At 44.6% G+C, this 19,448-nt stretch overlaps 1 protein-coding gene across 2 annotated transcripts in view; it reads left to right on the top strand.

Annotated features, from left to right (window-relative positions):
* The first annotated feature begins 2,365 nt into the window (after nt 1-2,365).
* Nucleotides 2,366-19,448, top strand: part of slc12a4 (solute carrier family 12 member 4) — an 80,888-nt gene continuing 63,805 nt past the window's right edge. The window contains exon 1 of one of the 2 annotated variants that reach the window (XM_062961891.1): nt 2,366-2,539. In XM_062961891.1, the coding sequence (XP_062817961.1) occupies nt 2,398-2,539 (142 nt within the window). In that variant the 5' untranslated portion in view covers nt 2,366-2,397. The remainder of the gene's footprint in view (nt 2,540-19,448) is intronic. The other variant, XM_003222953.4, reaches the window with a different exon arrangement.

Below are 19,448 nucleotides of genomic sequence, written 5' to 3'. Positions count from 1 at the left end.
CATATTAGCCTTTTATATAGACCATGTAAACATTTGGTATCACTTGTGCCAAAGTAGGCGTGGAAGGTGAGGAAGACCCTCAGCCATTGCTCAATTTTAGATAAGCCAAGATATATATTCTTTGTTTGCTGCGACATGCTTTTGCATGATACAGACCTTTAGGGTGTGTATGGCTGAAATCAGGGAAAGATCGTGGGGATATATTAGCCAATCATAAAAGAGCAGTCAATCATTCATCAAAGAAAACCAGAAGGCACGTACCGTATGAAATTGATTCCTATCGAACTCCCTTTTGTTGTTTTTATCAGCAGAACATGTTAGTTATTCAAGGATGGCTCAGAATGCTTAATCTGCTTTTCATTGAAAATCCTAATTGCTGATAAGTTATCTTGTTTGGTAAAGAAAAAGGTAAAGAAAAAGGCAACGGGCAACTTTTTAAAAGAATGGGAACCATTTGTGGTGTTTAGAAAACGTGAAAGATGCTTTACGGGGTTGCTGTGAGTTTTCCAAGCTGTACGGCCATGTTCCAGAAGCATTCTCTCCTGACGTTTTGCCCACATCTGTGGCAGACATCCCCAGAAGTTGGGAGGTCTGTTGAAAACTGGGTAAGTGAGGTTTATATATCTCTGGAATGTTGGGAGAAAAACTCTTGTCTGTTGGAGGCACGTATGAATGTTGCAACTGGCCACCTTGATTAGCACTGAATGGCCTTGTAGCTTCAGAGCCTGGCTGCTTCCTGCCTGGGGGAATCCTTTGTTGGGGGGATCCCATTAGCATTGAATAGCTTTGCAGCTTCAAAGCCTGGCCGCTTCCTGCCTGGGGGAATCCTTTGTTGGGGGAATCCCATTAGCATTGAATAGCTTTGCAGCTTCAAAGCCTGGCCGATTCCTACCTGGGGGAGTCCTTTGTTGGGGGAATCCCATTAGCATTGAATAGCTTTGCAGCTTCAAAGCCTGGCTGCTTCCTGCCTGGGGAAATCCTTTGTTGGGGGAATCCCATTAGCATTGAATAGCTTTGCAGCTTCAAAGCCTGGCTGCTTCCTGCCTGGGGGGATCCTTTGTTGGGGGAATCCCATTAGCATTGAATAGCTTTGCAGCTTCAAAGCCTGGCTGCTTCCTGCCTGGGGGAATCCTTTGTTGGGGGGATCCCATTAGCATTGAATAGCTTTGCAGCTTCAAAGCCTGGCCGCTTCCTGCCTGGGGGAATCCTTTGTTGGGGGAATCCCATTAGCATTGAATAGCTTTGCAGCTTCAAAGCCTGGCCGATTCCTACCTGGGGGAGTCCTTTGTTGGGGGAATCCCATTAGCATTGAATAGCTTTGCAGCTTCAAAGCCTGGCTGCTTCCTGCCTGGGGAAATCCTTTGTTGGGGGAATCCCATTAGCATTGAATAGCTTTGCAGCTTCAAAGCCTGGCTGCTTCCTGCCTGGGGGAATCCTTTGTTGGGGGAATCCCAACACTGTCCACTGTGACGGCACTTCCTCATTCCAACGTAGTAAATTAATTAAATTTGCCTCCCCACTTTATAAGTGGTACCTTATTTCCTAGTTGATAGATGCAACTATCTTTCGGGTTGCTAGGTCAGCAACGAGCAGGGGCTATTTTTAATTTTTAATTGTCGGGTGCACACCCTGCCACGGGCTGGCCTCGAACTCATGACCTCATGGTCAGAGTGATTTATTGCAGCAGGCTGCTCAGCCCGGCCCCAATTATTACTGTAATAGTGGGCCCCTGGTGGTGGCGCAGTGTGTTAAAGCGCTGAGCTGCTGAACTTACAGATCGAAAGGTCCCAGGTTCAAATCCCGGGAGCGGATTGAGCGCCTGCTGTTAGCCCCAGCTCCTGTCAACCTAGCAGTTCGAAAACATGCCAATGTGAGTAGATCAATAGGTACCGCTCGGGCGGGAAGGTAACGGCGCTCCATGCAGTCATGCCAATGGCCACATGACCTTGGAGGTGTCTACGGACAATGCCGGCTCTTTGGCTTAGAAATGGAGATGAGCACCAACCCCCAGAGTCAGACATGACTGGACTTAACGTCAGGGGAAACCTTTACCTTTTTAGTGGACCATGAACCGGGCCTCCACTTTAAAAGTTTGAGGACCCCTGGCCTAAACCGACCCTCTTTGGGATAACATCCAAAGGGATGACTAATAGCCCAATGTGAGAAGGGTCTGAGTCGCCAAAGTCGGGGAGAGATGCAGCCTGGGAGGGTCTCTCTCTGCAGGCTCCTTTCTGGCTTTGGGTGGAGGGAGTGGGTGGCGTGGAGGAGCCTCCCTCCCGGAGAGGAAGTGACCCAAGGCTGCAGGAATGCCAGCCTGGCTGGGCGGAGGCGGGGCGGGAGCCTTCCTCCTCCTCCTCCTCCTCCTCCTCCTCCTCCTCCTCCTCCCGGGCAGAAGCCATGCCGCACTTCACGGTGGTCCCGGTGGAGGACCGGCTCCGGGGCGACTATGACAACCTGGAGGGGCTGAGCTGGGTGGACTACAGCCAGGGTCCCGGAGGAAGGGAGGAAGGCGCGCCCGACGACACCCTCGGCTCCGACGGTGAGTCCTTCCCTCCCCTCCCTCCTTCTCCCTCTTTCTTTCCAGATGTTTTGGCACTTCCCAGGCCGGGGCTTGTGGGAAATGAAGTCCCTTGCTTGGAAGAAGAATCTCTTAAGGCACCCAAAGTCCTCCTCTGCCTTTCTTTACTTCGCTCCCTCCTTCTTTTCTTCTCTCTCTGGATCTCATCACACTAGAGTTTGGATCCACTTTAAATCCACTTTAGGGAGGTCCTGGGCATCACCAAACTACAAACCTCACAATTCTGCAGGAGGGAGGAACTGGGTTTAAAGTGGATTCATGCTCTAGTGCAGAAATGTGCAAACTTGGGCCCTCTCTCCAGGTGTTTTGGACTTCAACTCCCACCATTCCTGGCCTCAGGCCCCATCCTTTTCCTCCTGGAGCCCAACCAAGAAGCTATAAAGTCATCCCTTTGGCACTTGGGCCCTCTTTCTGGGTGTTTTGGACTTCAACTCCCACCATTCCTGGCCTCAGGCCCCTTCCTTTCCCCCCAGAGCCCAACCAAGAAGCTATAAAGTCATCCCTTTGGCACTTGGGCCCTCTTTCTGGGTGTTTTGGACTTCAACTCCCACCATTCCTGGCCTCAGGCCCCATCCTTTCCCCCCAGAGCCCAACCAAGAAGCTATAAAGTCATCCCTTTGGCACTTGGGCCCTCTTTCTGGGTGTTTTGGACTTCAACTCCCACCATTCCTGACCTCAGGCCCCTTCCTTTCCCCCCAGAGCCCAACCAAGAAGCTATAAAGTCATCCCTTTGGCACTTGGGCCCTCTTTCTGGGTGTTTTGGACTTCAACTCCCACCATTCCTGACCTCAGGCCCCTTCCTTTCCCCCCAGAGCCCAACCAAGAAGCTATAAAGTCATCCCTTTGGCACTTGGGCCCTCTTTCTGGGTGTTTTGGACTTCAACTCCCACCATTCCTGGCCTCAGGCCCCTTCCTTTTCCTCCTGGAGCCCAACCAAGAAGCCATGAAGTCATCCCTTTGGCACCTGGGCCAACTTGAGCCCTCTCTCCAGGTGTTTTGAACTTCAACTCCCACCATTCCTGGCCTCAGGCCCCTTCCTGAGGAAAGGAAAGGGCCTGAGGCCAGGAATGGTGGTAGTTGAAGTCCAAAACACCCCAAAGGAAGGCCTAACTTGGCCCATGCCTGCACTAGAGAAAACCTACACATATGGCTATATAGCTACATCAAAACTCCAACCATCACCCCAAGTCAAAAAAGAAGCACCGTCAAGGCCCTGCCAGACCGTGCACAAAGAATCTGCAAAGCCCACCACCTCCAAGGTGAACTGAAGCACCTAAACTGGGTTCTACAGGCCAATGGAGACTCCACCACAGATATCAGAAGAGTTGCAAGGCCAAGAACAAGCCATGAGAGCAAAGGCAAAGATCCACCTAGAGAAAAAGTGTTCTTACCATACATCAAAGGAACCACTAACCTCATAGGCAAACTGATGAAGAAACACAACCTACAAACTATCAACAGACCCACTAAGAAAATCCAACAAATGCAACGGTCAGCGAAGGACAAGAGGGATCCTCTCACCTCTGCAGGAGTCAATGTCAGGACCCAGGCTGCAGAGCACCAATAACCATGCGCAGAGACCAGAATCTATCTAATATCTTTATTAAGAAAATATATAAAGTCAATAAAAACAAGTGTAGAATATAGTTCAGAAGTAGACCTTTCAGGAAAGGTCAAATATAGTCCAGGAAAATAATGTCCAATATGTGATATTAAAGTCCAAAGTTATAATCCAATAACCGAAACACACACTTTGCCAAGCAAAGTGTGGGGAGAAGACAAGGTCCTTAAGTCCATAGAAACTTGGCAAATAGGCTGGAAGCAAACTTGATACTTGGCTAGAACAAGACTCGAAACAAGGTAACAAGAGCAAAAACAAGGTCCGTGGAAAAACGCGGGACAAGGCAAGGCTGGAAACTTGATCCGGGAAACAGGGAACTGGAGTACGTAGTCTACACACGATCTCACTCCCGAAGCTGACGAATTGACTCCGCAAGGATTTCTTTGCGGGTAAACACCTATATAGGATCTTGTTTTCCCGCCAAGGAACACTTTCCCTGGGGAACAAGAAACGAAACCCATACTGTGTCCAGATGCATGACTCCTTAAAGTTTCCCAAGGGAAACAGACTTAATCAGCTAATTGTCTGGCAGCTATCCTGGCGCTCTTGCGAGTCGCCTCCCGAGCGCTTCTATCTTGATTATAATAATCCCGGCGAGAAAATGGGGGAGATTTCTGCTCAAGGCTTGTTTGGCTGACTTCTGGTGGGCAAACATCTTGCAGGTGCAAGGGCTCCAATTCTGGCTGAAACGGTGGAAAACCCAAGTTTTCCTCTTCATCTGCCACAATAGTACTAGGAACGGGACTACATGGCCCATGAGTCATCACAGTCAATGAGATACTGTGCAGACAAGTCTATATAAGGACCATCAAATGCAGCATTGCCCAGACACGTATCAAGGAACATGAAAGGCACTGCAGAGTCACTCAACCAGAAGAGTCAGCCATAGCAGAGCATTTGATGAACCAACCTGGACACAGAATATTATTTGAGAACACGGAAATGCTGGAACACTCTAACAACCACCATGTCAGACTACGCAGAGAAGCCATTGACATCCACAAAGATGTGGACAATTTCAACAGAAAGGAGGAAACTATGAAAATGAACAAAATCTGGGTATCAGTATGAAAATAACCTCTAAAATCAGGACAGTAAATAAAGAACAACACTCAGAAAACAGGGGAATTCTGGACAGGAAACAATCAGGGCCAGCGAACACCTCCCAACAAAGGATTCCCCCAGGCAAGAAGCAGCCAGGGTTTGAATCTGCAAGGCCATTCAGGTGGCCAATTGCAACGTTCACACTTGCCTCCAACAGGCAAAAGTTTTTTCTCCTATCCTGGACATTTTTCCACCGTTGCATAGTTTCCAACAGACTCAACACCATCAGAGGATGCCTGCCATAGATGTGGGCGAAACGTCAGGAGAGAATGCTTCTGGAGCATGGCCATACAGCCCGGAAAACTGACCGTGATTCCGGTCATGAAAGCCTTCGACAACACAACGCTGTATATTGTTTATCATTGAATCTGCAGATGGATGTAAGAGTTCAATAGTAGCAGGCATGTGCAAACTTGGGCTCTCCAGGTGTTTTGGACTTCAACTCCCACCATTCCTGGCCTCAGGCCCTTTCCTTTTCCCCCTCAGCCGCTTAAGCGGCTGAGGGGGAAAAGGAAGGGGCCTGAGGCCAGGAATGGTGGGAGTTGAAGTCCAAAACACCTGGAGAGCCCAAGTTTGCACATGCCTGAATAGTAGAATAAATTGCCTTGAAGGATAGTAGCTGTTCCGAGGATAGTAGGTTGGATGGGCATCTTTCAGGAGTGCTTTTGTTGGAATATGGACTAGATGGCATTCGCAATCCCTTCCACTTCTATTATTATTCGGTGCTTCCGCAGCCTCCGCAGAAGCATTTGCTTTAAGCAGTCTCATTTAGGACACTGGAATGGGGCAAGGAATGTGTTTTTAATAGTTTCTATAATTAGACCGACTCAATTCTCAATTCTTAGCACAAGTTTGCCCGCTCGACTCGTAATTTTGCACCTGTTTCTACTTGGATCGATTTTTGGGGTGTTCGCCCAAAGCTTGGAAAAGTTACTTTTCAAACCCAACCCGAATTCACAGTGTTTCCTATCTGCCCTGCTCTTTTTAGTTCAGACTTGCTTCAATGGGGGGAGACTGTTGATGTCAGGAAAAAACCAGACTCAGAACACTCTTTCACTGTTTGGTTCAAATGCAGAGAAAGGGCGGTGTTGCCTAGGGATATGTTTTTGACGATTCCGCCGCCTTAGAAAACTTACCTAATTGCTGAAACCAGGCAAGTTACTGCTAGAATGTTTATCATGACCAGGGGCACTCTTTAATCGTCTTTGGGAGGAGCTGGTCTGTTTACTTTTGCAGGCCTTTTAACTTGATTTTGAAGTCTGCATTTATCCCCGAGGCTTGCATATTGTGCTCTGAGGGTGTGGGTTGATCCTATGAGTGTTTATGCTAAAATAGATCAGTCTGAAATCTATATATATAAAAGGGTAATGAAATTTTGGCCTAGGACAAAACAACAAAACTACACATCCCAGAAACACTAAACTTGGCAGCACAAACCCTCATCCATGCCTCTATGTTCATACAACAAAAAGAAAAGAAAAATAAAGTCCTAATTAGAGGGAGAGGAAGAATTGTTTTTATCCAATTGCTGCCAGTTAGAAGGCTAAGCTCCGCCCACTTGGTCTCCTAGCAACCCACTCAGCCCAGGGGACAGGCAGAGTTAGGCCTCACTTAGGCCTCTTCCACACTGCCTATAAAATATAGATTAGCAGATTTGAACTGGGTTATATGGCAGTGTAGACTCAAGGCCCTTCCACACAGCTATATAACCCATTTATAATGGACTTAATGTAAGATAAAACCTTTACCCTTTACCTTGACTACCACCAATTCCTCAATACTTTATTTCCCATACCACCATACTTCGCCACAGCAACGCGTGGCCGGGCACAGCTAGTATGTCATAAATCTCCTTCCCCACTTCCTTTTCCTAGTTTTGTTAGTTTGCAAAAGGTTAATAGTTACTTACTTAGGCAATCCCTCGTAGTTCGAGGACGATAGTCTTCCATCCTTGGTGTCTTGGGTGTGTGTTCTTAGGTGGCTGAAGAGACCGATTCTTGATCTGCATGTTCTCCCGCAGTGAGGACATCGGTTTCCAGGTGGAAGGCGGTCCCAGTCAGGGTTGGCTTGACACTCCTTCCTCTTGGCACGTTTCTCCCTTAAGCCCTCCATTCGTGCCTCTTTGAACTCTGCAGCACTGCTGGTCACAGCTGACCTCCAATTAGAGTGCTCAAGGGCCAGGGCTTCCCAGTTCTCAGTGTCTATGCCACAGTTTTTAAGCCCATCTTTAAATCTCTTTTCCTGCCCACCAACATTACGTTTCCTGTTCTTGAGTTCAGAGTGGAGTAGCTGCTTTGGGAGACGGTGATATTTGGGCATTCGGACAACGTGGCCAGTCCAGCGGAGTTGATGGCGTAGGAACATCGCTTCAGTGCTGGTAGTCTTTGCTTCTTCAAGCACGCTGACATTTGTCCGCCTGTCTTCCCATGAGATTTGCAGGATTTTTCTGAGGCAACGCTGATTGGGTGTGACGTCTGAGTTGGGTGTGACGTCTGTAGACCGTCCACATTTCGCAGGCGTAGAGCAGGGTTGGGAGGACAATGGCTTTATAAACAAACACCTTGGTATCTCTACGGATGTCCCGATCATCAAACACTCTCTGCTTCATTTGGAAAAATGCTGCACTCGCAGAGCTCAAGCGGTGTTGTATTTCAGTGTCGATGTTGACTTTTGTGGAGAGGTGGCTACCAAGGTAGCGGAAATGGTCAACGTTTTCTAATGTGACACCATTAAGCTGTATTCCTGGCGTTGCAGAGGGATTAGCTGATGCCTGTTGGAAGAGCACTTTGGTTTTCTCGATGTTCAGTGAGAGGCCGAGCTTCTCGTATGCGTCTGCGAAGGTGTTTAGAGTGGCTGGTAGGTCTTCTTCTGAGTGCGCACGGACTACATTGTCATCAGCATATTGGAGTTCTATAACAGATGTTGTGGTGACCTTGGTTTTGGCTCTCAGTCTGCTGAGGTTAAACAGCTTGCCATCTGTCCGATAGATGATTTCCACTCCGGTGGGAAGCTTCCCATCAACAAGGTGAAGTATCATAGCGATGAAGATGGAAAATAAGGTGGGGGCAATAACACATCCCTGCTTGACACCTGATTCCATCTTAAATGGGTCACTTTGGGAGCTGTTGCTGTCCAAGACTGTTGCCGTCATGTCATCATGGAGGAGCCGCAGGATGTTCACAAATTTGTCAGGGCACATGATTTTTTGGAGGATGTGTCGAATGCCTTTGCAAGGTCAATGAATGCCATGTACAGAGGTTGGTTTTGTTCCCTGTCTTTTTCTTGGAGCTGTTGTGCAGTGAAGATCATGTCCACTGTTCCTCTGGAGGGGCGGAAGCCATTCTGGGATTCCAGGAGGGTGTCTTCTGAAACAGGCAAAAGGCAGTTTGCAAGGATTCTTACGAGGATTTTCTCAGTGGATGTTAGAAGGAAGATACCTCAATAGTTTCTGCAGTCTGTTCTCCCCCCCGCTTTTTTTTTTTAAAAAAAGATGGTGGCATCCTTGAAGTCTGCTGGGATTTTCTCAGTCACCCACACCTTTTCAATGAGCTGGTGGAGTTGTTGTATCAGCTCAGGTCCACCCTCTTTGAAGATTTCAGCAGGGATACCATCAGGTCCGCTGGCTTTGTTATTTTTTTTTGTTGGCTGATGGCATTGCTGACTTCTTCCAAACTAGTCAGTGCTGCAAGCTCATCCCTGGTTTGTTGTTGCAGGATTTGTGAGAGGGTCTCTTCGGCCACATTGGAGCTGCGATTCAGCAGGTTCTGGTAGTGCACTTTCCAACATAGTGCAATTGATGTTTTCTCCTTCAGAAGTTTGGTTCCATCTGATGAGCGTAGGGGCTGTATGCCATGGTTTCTTGGTCTGTAGATGATCTTTGTGGCTTTGAAAAATCCCTGAGCATCATGGGTATCTGTGGCGTGGGCTGGTGAGCAGCCTGCTGCAATAAATCACTCTGACCAGGTAGAAGGCTGCTTATATCATTACATTATAAGAAACACAGGAGGGAAATATGTTGTCGGAGGCTTTCATGGCCGAACTCACAGGGTTGTTGTGTGTTTTCCAGGCTGTATGGCCATGTTCCAGAAGTATTCTCTCCTAATGTTTCATCCACATCTATGGCAGGCATCCTCAGAGGTTGTGAGGCATATGCCTGTGAGTTCAGCCATGAAAGCCTTCGACAACATATTTCCCTCCTGTGTTACTTATTGCAATGATGTAATGATATAAGCAGCCTTCTATCTGGTACTCTCTCAATAGATTGCAGTTATCACTTCCAGAAACCATCAGCCAGCATAGTGGGATGATGGGCATTGTAGTTGCAACAAATCTTAAGGTTGTTAGGTTGAAGGATGGAGTAGGAAAAGCCGAGGTTGTAATCCTTCCATTGCCATGAAATGTGTCAGCTCGCCATATGTTCCCAGCCTAAGTTACATCAGCAATTTATTATGTGGATTAAAGGGGTGGGGAGCATGTATGTTGGGGGGGAAATTACAGGAAGTCCAAAAGTTTCAGTTTATGTGCAGTGCTCTTGTCTAGTTCTCCTGGTGTTTTTAGCTCGAGTGAGTTGGCTTCCTGTTTGCACATCTTGCCAAGAAGTTTGGTTTGAAGATCAACTCCAGGCCTTCCTAGCTGCTGATGTTTGGGTGGCAGCGGTGGTTGCTTTTTAAATAACACTGTACTTTGCATCAGAATATCGAAAGTAACATCTCCCTTCTGTGTTGCAAATACACACAGTTGTAACGGGCTGGGGATAAACAGAAACATGGAAATCTATTGCCAAAGATTATAGACACTGCAACACAAGTAGCTTTAGTGGGAAGGAAGTATTGCCTAGTTGACTCAGCTTGTTGTTTAGCATCAAAGTTTAGATTGGATTAACTTAATATGGTCATCTTAATGCTGTGCCAAAGCAAAAGCTGATTCAGGAGCACCTTGAGCTCCTATTTGAGGGACATCATCTCAATGCTCAGTGTTATGCAATTCTGGGATTTGTAGTTTTGTGAGGCATCGACATTCTTTGGCAAATAAGGCTCAAGACTTTGAGGCTATGACTCTGTAGCATTCAGCCAAGGCAATTAAAGCATCAGTGCACCCCAAGGTTTTTTACATCATCATAATCGCCCATGTTAAAAGCTTGCACTTTAAAAATATTGCCTCCTTTTACTTCTTCTCTCTCTTTATCTTGTTTTATTACACTATGTAACACAATTTTTGTTCCTGGTTTACAAATGCAATTTCCTAATTGGTTCTATCATAAAAACATGGAAATTGTTTATTAAACTGCAAAAACTTTTGTTTTTGTGGGAAGGATATCTTTCAGCACTTTTTGCTCTGGTTTTTCAATGAATAGCTCATTGAGTCTCGACCAATTCAACATAGTTTGTGGCAGACTCAAAAATGAAGTTTTATTCAAAGTGAATACTGACAAACATCTCGAGCTCTGAGGATGACCTGGGAAGGAATCCCACTGGAGCATTGCAGCACACCAAAATACCTGGGAGTTACCCTGTACTGTGCTCTGACTTATGAGAAGCACTGCTTGAATATCAAACAAAAAGTGAGTGCGAGAAATAATATCATCTGAAAGCTGACGGGCACAATCTGGGGATCACAACCAGATGCAGTGAAGACATCTGCCCTTGTGCTTTGCTACTCTGCTGCTGAATATGCATGCCCAGTGTGGAATACATCTCACCAAGTTAAAACAGTGGGTGTGGCTCTTAATGAGACATGCCGCATTATCACAGGATGTCTACGCTCTACATCACTGGAGAAATTATACTGTTTAGCCGGAATTGCTCTACCTGCCATCCGTTGTTAAGTAGCAGCTGGCAATGAAAGGACCAAGGCATTAACATTTCCAGCCCATCCTCTGTTCAGATATTAGTCAGTATGCCAACGTCAAGAAACAGCTTCCTAAGATCCACAGAGATGCTCGCAGGAACACCTCAGCAAGCAAGAGTCCAAAAGTGGCAGGCTAAAATCCGGAACCCCAATCCATGACTGATACCAGATGAGAAACTCCCTCCTGGGCACACAGAAGACAGCGATTTGAAAGGCGCTGAACAGATTATACTCTGGCACCACGAAGTGCAGAGCCAATCCTCAGAAATGGGGGCCACAAAGTGGATTCCATGACATGTGAGTGTGGACAAGAGCAAACCACAGATCACTTACTACAATGCATCTGAGTCCGGCCACATTCACAATGGAGGACTTTCTAACAATGACTTCATGAGGATACGCTCAATTCTGGCCACAGGGGGAACTGCTGCTTCATCATCCACTGTGACACCCAGTCCTTGATGGACTACTTCCTCATTCTTCTGCACACTGCAGACCGAAAGGTCCCAGGTTCAAATCCTGGGAGCGGCATGAGTGCCCACTGTTAGCCCCAGCTTCTGCCAGCCTAGCAGTTCAAAAGCATGCCAATATGAGTAGATCAATAGGTACCGCTCCGGCAGGAAGGTAACGGCGCTCCATGCAGTCATACCCTTGGAGATGTCTACGAACAACGCCGGCTCTTTGGCTTAGAAATGGAGATGAGCACCAACCTCCAGAGTCGGTCACGACTGGACTTAACGTCAGGGGAAACCTTTACCTTTACTAAATTAGTTAAATTAGCCTCCCCGCATAAAGCAGTACCTAAATTTCCTACTCGACAGATGCAACTGTCTTTCGGTTGCTTGGGTCAACAATTAGCTAGGCAATTTAATGGTTGGGCACTCAATCCGACCTGGGCTGGCTTTGAACTTAGTAGTGATTTATTTCAGCTGGCTACTAACCAGTTGCGCCACAGCCCAGCCTGTGGAGACTCTGAAATTTCTTTCCAAAAGCATGGGACAAAACGTAACATACCTGCAGTGATGCAGGTATACCCAGAATCTTTAGACACATCAAGTGTGCATATATTGCATCCACAAGGTCAATAGGGAGCACGGTCCAGGCTGGCACGTGGCGTTTTTGCACATTTGGGGCATCATAATAGGATCAGCCTCTAAGTCAGTCACATACTGCCCTTTGACTCTGCAGGTCAGATGAAATCAAAGAGAGCAAACGGGCAAACAAGCAAACGGCAGCCAGAGATTAGAGTTTAATCTTTCTTTTTCTTTCAAAGAATCACACGTTTACGGAGCTCAAAGAGAAAGCACGTGGGTAAACACTGACATAACACTATGCAACATAATTTTTGTTCCTGGGTTATAAATGTCATTTTCTAATTGGTTTTATCATACAAACATCATGCAGCACATTTTGCTGCCCCTCAGTCTACAGCCCATCAAGGCATTGTTATGATACATGGAGAATTTATTGTCCATCACAGTATTGTTATGATGTATGGAGAATTTGTTGTATAAGTGTGAGAAACAGAAATGTAATAAAATTTCAAACAGCGTGGAACAAGAGTGTTTGGGGTGGTGGCAAGCCCATTGTGGACTTGAGATGACTAGTAGTACAGTAGAGTCTCACTTATCCAACATAAACGGGCTGTCAGAATGTTGGATAAGCGAATATGTTGGATAATAAGGAGGGATTAAGGAAAAGCCTATGAAACATCAAATTAGGTTATGATTTTACAAATTAAGCACCAAAACATCATGTTATACAACAAATTTGACAGAAAAAGTAGTTCCATACGCGGTAATGTTATGTTGTAATTACTGTATTTACAAATTTAGCACCAAAATATCACGATATATTGAAAACATTGACTACAAAAATGCGTTGGATAAGCGAGTTTTGGACAAGTGAGACTCTACTGTATATTAAAGGTAAAGGTTTCCCCTGATGTTAAGTCCAGTCGTGACCGACTCTGGGGGTTGGTGCTCATCTCCATTTGTAAGCCAAAGAGCCAGCGTTGTCCATAGACACCTCCAAGGTTATGTGGCCACTGGCATGACTGCATGGAGCGCCGTTACCTTCCCGCCAGAGCGGTACCTATTGATCTACTCACATTGGCATGTTTTCAAACTGCTAGGTTGGTAGGAGCTGGGGCTAACAGTGGGCGCTCATTCCGCTCCCGGGATTTGAACCTGAGACCTTTTGGTCAGCAAATTCAGCAGCTCAGCACTTTAACACACTGAGCCACCGGAGGCTCCTGGTCAAGTGGATATATCTTGCAAAATCATTCTCTTGCTGTGAGTAAAGTCTCTGAAGACAGATGAGGCTTTGCCTAAGCTTGCTAGATCTTCAAAGGCCAAAGCTGAGTAGGACTGCGTTTAATTAATCTTTCCCCGGAAGAGTTTATTTCCTTGATGTATGGAAATGTTGTTGTGTAAGAGAGCTTTGCTGCTGTGTTAATTGTTGTTCCTCCAGTCAAGTTGTGATCGTGAATGATGTCTTCCCACTGGTTTTTCACCAAAAATGGCATATGTTCCAGTCAGATTTACTTTTAATTGTTCTAAGTAATATATTCTTTGATGTGCTGCATCAGAGTGTTTGACATCTGTGGCTTTGCAAGAGAACTCTGCCACGTCTGTAAAGGAGGCTTGGAACTGGTTCTACGAGGGTTGAATGAAAAATAATGCCTCCACCTTCATAACTCCACAACAGATGGCAGTACAGTAGACTCTCCTCTACAGTTCCATTTGGCGGGAAGCCTTAGCATTGAACGGTTGTGTTGTTAAAGTGCAAAGTATGGAACCCTGTGCAGACGGTCGGTCAATGTGTCTTAAGCAATGTGTAGTCATTGAATTATTGACAGCAGAAGGTGATTCATCAGAGAATGCAAGCTGTTTATGGTGATTGTGTTGATGTGAATACTGTGCCTCATTGGACGAGGTGGGAACATCTGATTTGCGTGATAAACAAAGAGTTGGACGTCCTGTGATAGCAACCACCGAGTTTCACAAGCAAAAGGTTGACAGATTGATTCAGGATGATCGTTGTATCACTCAGAGAGAAATTTCAAACATAATCGGCATTTCACAAGAACGTGTGGGTCACATTATTGCTTTGCTTGGCTGTCAGAAGATCTGTGCACGATGGTTACTGTGAGACGTTGGTGGCGGAAACAGAGTGTCGACTCCTTCCATGACGGTTTCAGAAAACTTGTTCATCGTTGGCAGAAATGTATCCAATTGTCTGGTGACTATGTGGAAAAGTGAATAGTGTTAGTTAAGGAGCACATTCTAAGGATTATTTCTGCGTTTGATTTTTTTAAAATATTCCCATCCAATCCCAAGTAACGAAGGTGGAGGCATTACTTTTCATTCAACCCTCGTAAGTGCATCATGCAAAATCTCTGCAAAGAAAATGTTTCCAAGGATAGATACTCCATGCTAATGTGCCTATACCCACCTGCTAAGGTTGTTCATGCAGTCTGTGACATGTAGAAATTATGGAACTTAAACAGATATAGGTCAGAATTTTTCACTTACGGAATCTTGCACACATAAATCATGCTATCCATTCAAAGCCAAAGAGTCACCAGTTTACAATTGATATGTTTTGCTGAAGCGGAGTTGCACAGATGCCATGTCCTTCTGTGTTACATCTTTGCAAATGGTGTGCTCTAGTTGTGCATTCTATAATTTGCTTTGTGATGCATCTCAGTTGTGTGTATCCTATACTTTGCATTGTGATTGCAGATTGTGGTTGTGCTTTTCACAATGGCACTCAATCACTGACATGTTGCCGTTCCACATGGAGATTGTGAAGTGCTCCCTTAGAGTATTTGTGCTATCATAAAGAGGTGCCATCTTGTGTAGTCATTTGGGCATTGGACTATGACTCCAGGGACCTGGGTTCAAATCCTTGTTTAGCCATGGAAACCCACTGGTTGTCCTTGGGCAAGTCACTTTGCAGCCTCATAGGAAGGTAAAGGCTTGGCCCCTTTGGAGTAATCTTACCAAGAAATCTCAATGGGAAGATTTCCTTAGGGTTCACTTGAATCAAGAAACGACTTAAAGTCACACAACAAAGGAGATGTTAGATTGAAACCACAGAGCGTATTACCTGATTTTGAAAAAATCCCATTGTTGTTGATATTGCTGTTTTCCATTATTTTGGTTTTACTATTTCTTGGTAGGGGTTAAATTATAGGAACTCTTTCTTCAATCATGGAATGAGTGGTTTATTTGATTTTGACTTGGTTGATATTTCACCCTTTGCACAGCACTGGATATTGCCACGGTTGAGCAATAGGTTGAACCCTTGTGCCGGTTGAACTGCTGACCTGAAGGTTGACGGTTTGAATCCGCGGGACAGGGTGAGCTCTTGTCTGTCAGCTCTAGCTTGTGGGGACATGAGAAAAGCCTTCCAGCAGGTTGGGTGTCCCCTGGGCAATGTCTTTGTAGATGGCCAATTCTCTCTCACCTGAAGCAACTTGCAATATGTTATCAAGTTGCTTCTGACATGATAAAAAAACAGCACTGGATTCCATCCTGGCCTATATATTCTTAACTTCCTATTCTCTGACATTTCTGATGCCTTCAGAAGCTTTAAATGCAGATTTCAGGTAAATCAGAAACAAATAGGGTATTTTTTTCTGTCCAAAATCAAATTTGGCATTCTGAGCAAACTCATTTGCCTATCTACTATATACCCACACTGTGTTCTGCAGAAGTTGTAGCCCTGGAAATAATCTGACCAGACAGCCAGTTTTATTATGACATGTTTCTGTTGAGACTGTGTTTCTTATACCTGTTTACTCACAATCAAAGATTGGCAACTTTTGCCCGGCTTCTTGGTGGTCGAGTCAAACTGGTGGGTCTGACTTTGCATTGTGTCTCCAAGGGTGTATCTGCACTATGGAATGCATGCAGTTTGACACCACTATAACTGCTATGGCTCACTGCTATGGACTCCAGAGAGCTTTAGTGTTACAAGGTCTTTAGCCTTCTCTGCCACAGAGTGGTGATGTCTCACTGAACTACACCTCCTAGGATCCCGTAGCACTGAGCCATGGCCATAAAATTGGCATCAAACTACAAACTGTTAAGTCAGATGTTTGTAACTCAGGGACTGCCTGTACTTTATCTTATTTGATTGGGCTGATTCTAGTATATTAATCATGCTTATGCCTTTAATCCGGTTATACAAAACATTAAAGAAGTACACAGCGGCCAGATTAACAATATCAGGTGAAGGGGAGTCAAACTTGATTCTGCCACATTCTAAGGCCACATTTTCCTAATTAAATGTTTCTCTTAAGATGCATATTGAGCAGAAATAAGAGCTTAACCCTTAAGGTCTTTCAGGGGAATAAGCAGAGCAAGTGTGACATTATCATCATCATCATCATCATCATCATAGGCAGGGGTGATTCAACCGGTAGGCAAACTAGGCACTTCAAATCTAGGCACTTATCATAGCGATGAATGAGCTTGGCAACTCCTTCCCCACAAAACTCTGCCACTTGGGTCCTCAACCAGCTGGTCACCTCTTTACGCAGCTGCAAATCGTCGCCAAAACGCTGCGTTGAGGACACAAGCAGCAGAGTTTTGTGGGGAAGGAGTTGCCAAGCTCATTCATCTTTATGGTAAGTGCCTAGATTTGAAAGGCGACTATGTTGAGAAGTGGTATTTGGGTGTGGCTTTCAACTGCATATGGTAAATGTTTTCTCCTATACTTTTTGAGGACGCAAGCAGCAGAGATTTGTGTGGAAGGAGTTGCCAAGCTAATTCATCGCTATGATAAGTGCTTAGATTTGAATGGCGACTATGCTGAGAAGTGGTATTTGGGTGTGGCTTTCAACTGCATATGGTAAATGTTTTCTCCTATACTTTTTGAGGACGCAAGTGGCAGAGTTTTGTGTGGAAGGAGTTGCCAAGCTCATTCATCGCTATGATATGTGCTTAGATTTGAATGGCGACTAGGTTGAGAAGTGGTATTTGGGTGTGGCTTTCAACTGCATATGGTAAATGTTTTCTCCTATACTTTGTTCATTTTTAATTCCAAAACGTAATCTACTTTCTGGATAACCCTCGTACAATGACGGAGCTCTGTTTTTGCAGTTACATCTGACAATGCCAGACTCTCCCAAATGTATCAGCTTGGCAATGCCTGAGTTGAAGGTCTTCTACAGATTGGGGTCTTAGGAAATGAAATCTGCATCCCTCTCTCCATCATGGGGTGCATTGGAAACAGGCAACCAGCGAGAGCATCTGGAATCCTGCCACAATTGCTTTTCTCAATGCAACCCAAGACTGGAACTGACATAGTTTTGCAGAACCTTGCAGTATCACCAGGTGCAAAAACAGCCCAAATGAATCCATATGTGACTCCATGGTTTGGCTCAGAAGCCACCGAATAAATTCACAGTAACCACTTGCTGGTTCTCTGCTGGTCCTTTTCCTCGGTACACACACACATACGCTGATTACTTTTTAATAAACAGCTTAAATTCGTCCGTTTGCAGTAACGAAACCCCTGCTAAGTGGAGATTAAGGGCCCTTTGCTGATCTATTGGCCAGCCGAATGCAACTGGGCATAAAAGCCTGCTCATTCAAAGTTTTGTTCTCCCCCTTTTCTGCCTTTCTTTTCTCCATGAAACAAAAACAACAACAATCTTTGCACTCATTCTTTTCTTTTATGAGTGAATGTAAGAGAATGGGGGACGCACCGTGCCAAGGCAACATTAAAGCAGATAGCGGTAAGTGCTTTTCAAAGTGAGGGACTCTTGCCTTTGAGTTGCCTGTTCCTTCTCAAATATTAATGATGAGGTTTTTAATTATCAAAATGCTTTTCTAGCTACTTGGTCAAGATGTCTTTATAATGTTTTTTTGAAAGCACACCCATGGTGTGTTGTCAAAAGCTTTCATGGCAGGAATCACTGGGTTGCTGTGAGTTTTCTGGGCTTTTATAGCCATGTCCTAGAAGCATTCGTTCCTGACATTTCACCTTCATCTATGGCAGGCATCCTCAAAGGTTGTGAAGTCTGTTGGAAACTAGGCAAGTGAGGTTTATATATCTGTGTAATGTCCATCCTTGGTGCCTTACGAAGTCTGTGTATCTGTGCTTGTTCCCTTTGCACACGGAAGAAACCAGATAGAGAGACGTTCTGGTTTTGCTGGTTTATCTCTGGATGGTTTCAGTACCTGGTGCCCAGAATTGACAAAAGGACTCCCAACTTTTATCATATCACTGAAACTGAAGAATGCTTGGAGCTGCCAAGAGCAGATTTCAGCATAAAAGGACTCATCTGTAATCGTTTTTCGCTTGAAAACAGATTACTAGGCTCAGTATCTTTTGATTCTCAGGAGATACTTTTTGGGCTTGGTTCCAGGTGGGCTTGGTTCAGGGGGCGCTGAGTAATATTTTTTTCTGGAAAGGGTTTGGTAGGCCAAATAAGTAGGTTAAATGTTTTTGAATATTTACATAAAGCTCTAATTTAAGATAAGACTGTCCAACTCTGATCAAATCATTCTCATCTTCTTCAATGTAAATGTGCTTCTGTATCCTTTTAATAATAATAGAGCAAAATAATACATGTAATAATAATAATAATAAATACAGGAAAATAATACATGTAATAATAAATAGAGTAAAATAATAAATGCAATAATAATAATAAGATCAGAGTGAAATAATAAATGTATTATTAATAATAATAAAAATAGAGTAAAATAAATGTAATAGTAGCAACAATAATAGAGAAAAATAATAAATGTAATAATAACAATCGTAGAGAAAAATAATATATGTGCCATATATTCTCGAATATAAGCTGACCCAAATATAAGCCAGCTGATAATGCACAAATATCTATAATAATACAGAACAATAATGTATGTGTATATACAAGCACAACACTATATAAACACTTAAAATTAATATCACATTGCAACATTTGACAACATGTTCTACTGATAATGTTGTTTACCTATTACAATGCCCCTGTGAACTGTTATATATTGGAATAACCACCAGACCCCTTAAAACTAGGATAAACGAACATCGTTCACGTATAAGGAATGGATCCACTGACTCTTCACTGTATTTACATTTTAATGAAAAAACCTATGCGTATCATACCTTTAAATTTTGTGCTTTGGAAAAAGTATTGCCCAGACCAAATGCAGATGTGAAAAAACTTCTTCTACGAAGAGAATCCTTTTGGATTTTCAGACTACAAACACTAATTCCTTAGGGGCTAAACGATAGAATTTAATACACCTGTTTTCTGTAACCTTACTTAAG

The sequence above is a fragment of the Anolis carolinensis genome, unplaced genomic scaffold (assembly GCF_035594765.1).
Source record: "Anolis carolinensis isolate JA03-04 unplaced genomic scaffold, rAnoCar3.1.pri scaffold_9, whole genome shotgun sequence".
Classification (NCBI taxonomy): domain Eukaryota; kingdom Metazoa; phylum Chordata; class Lepidosauria; order Squamata; family Dactyloidae; genus Anolis; species Anolis carolinensis.
The sequence above is the reverse complement of the archived record's forward strand: the minus strand, read 5'-3'. Positions and strand labels throughout refer to the sequence as shown.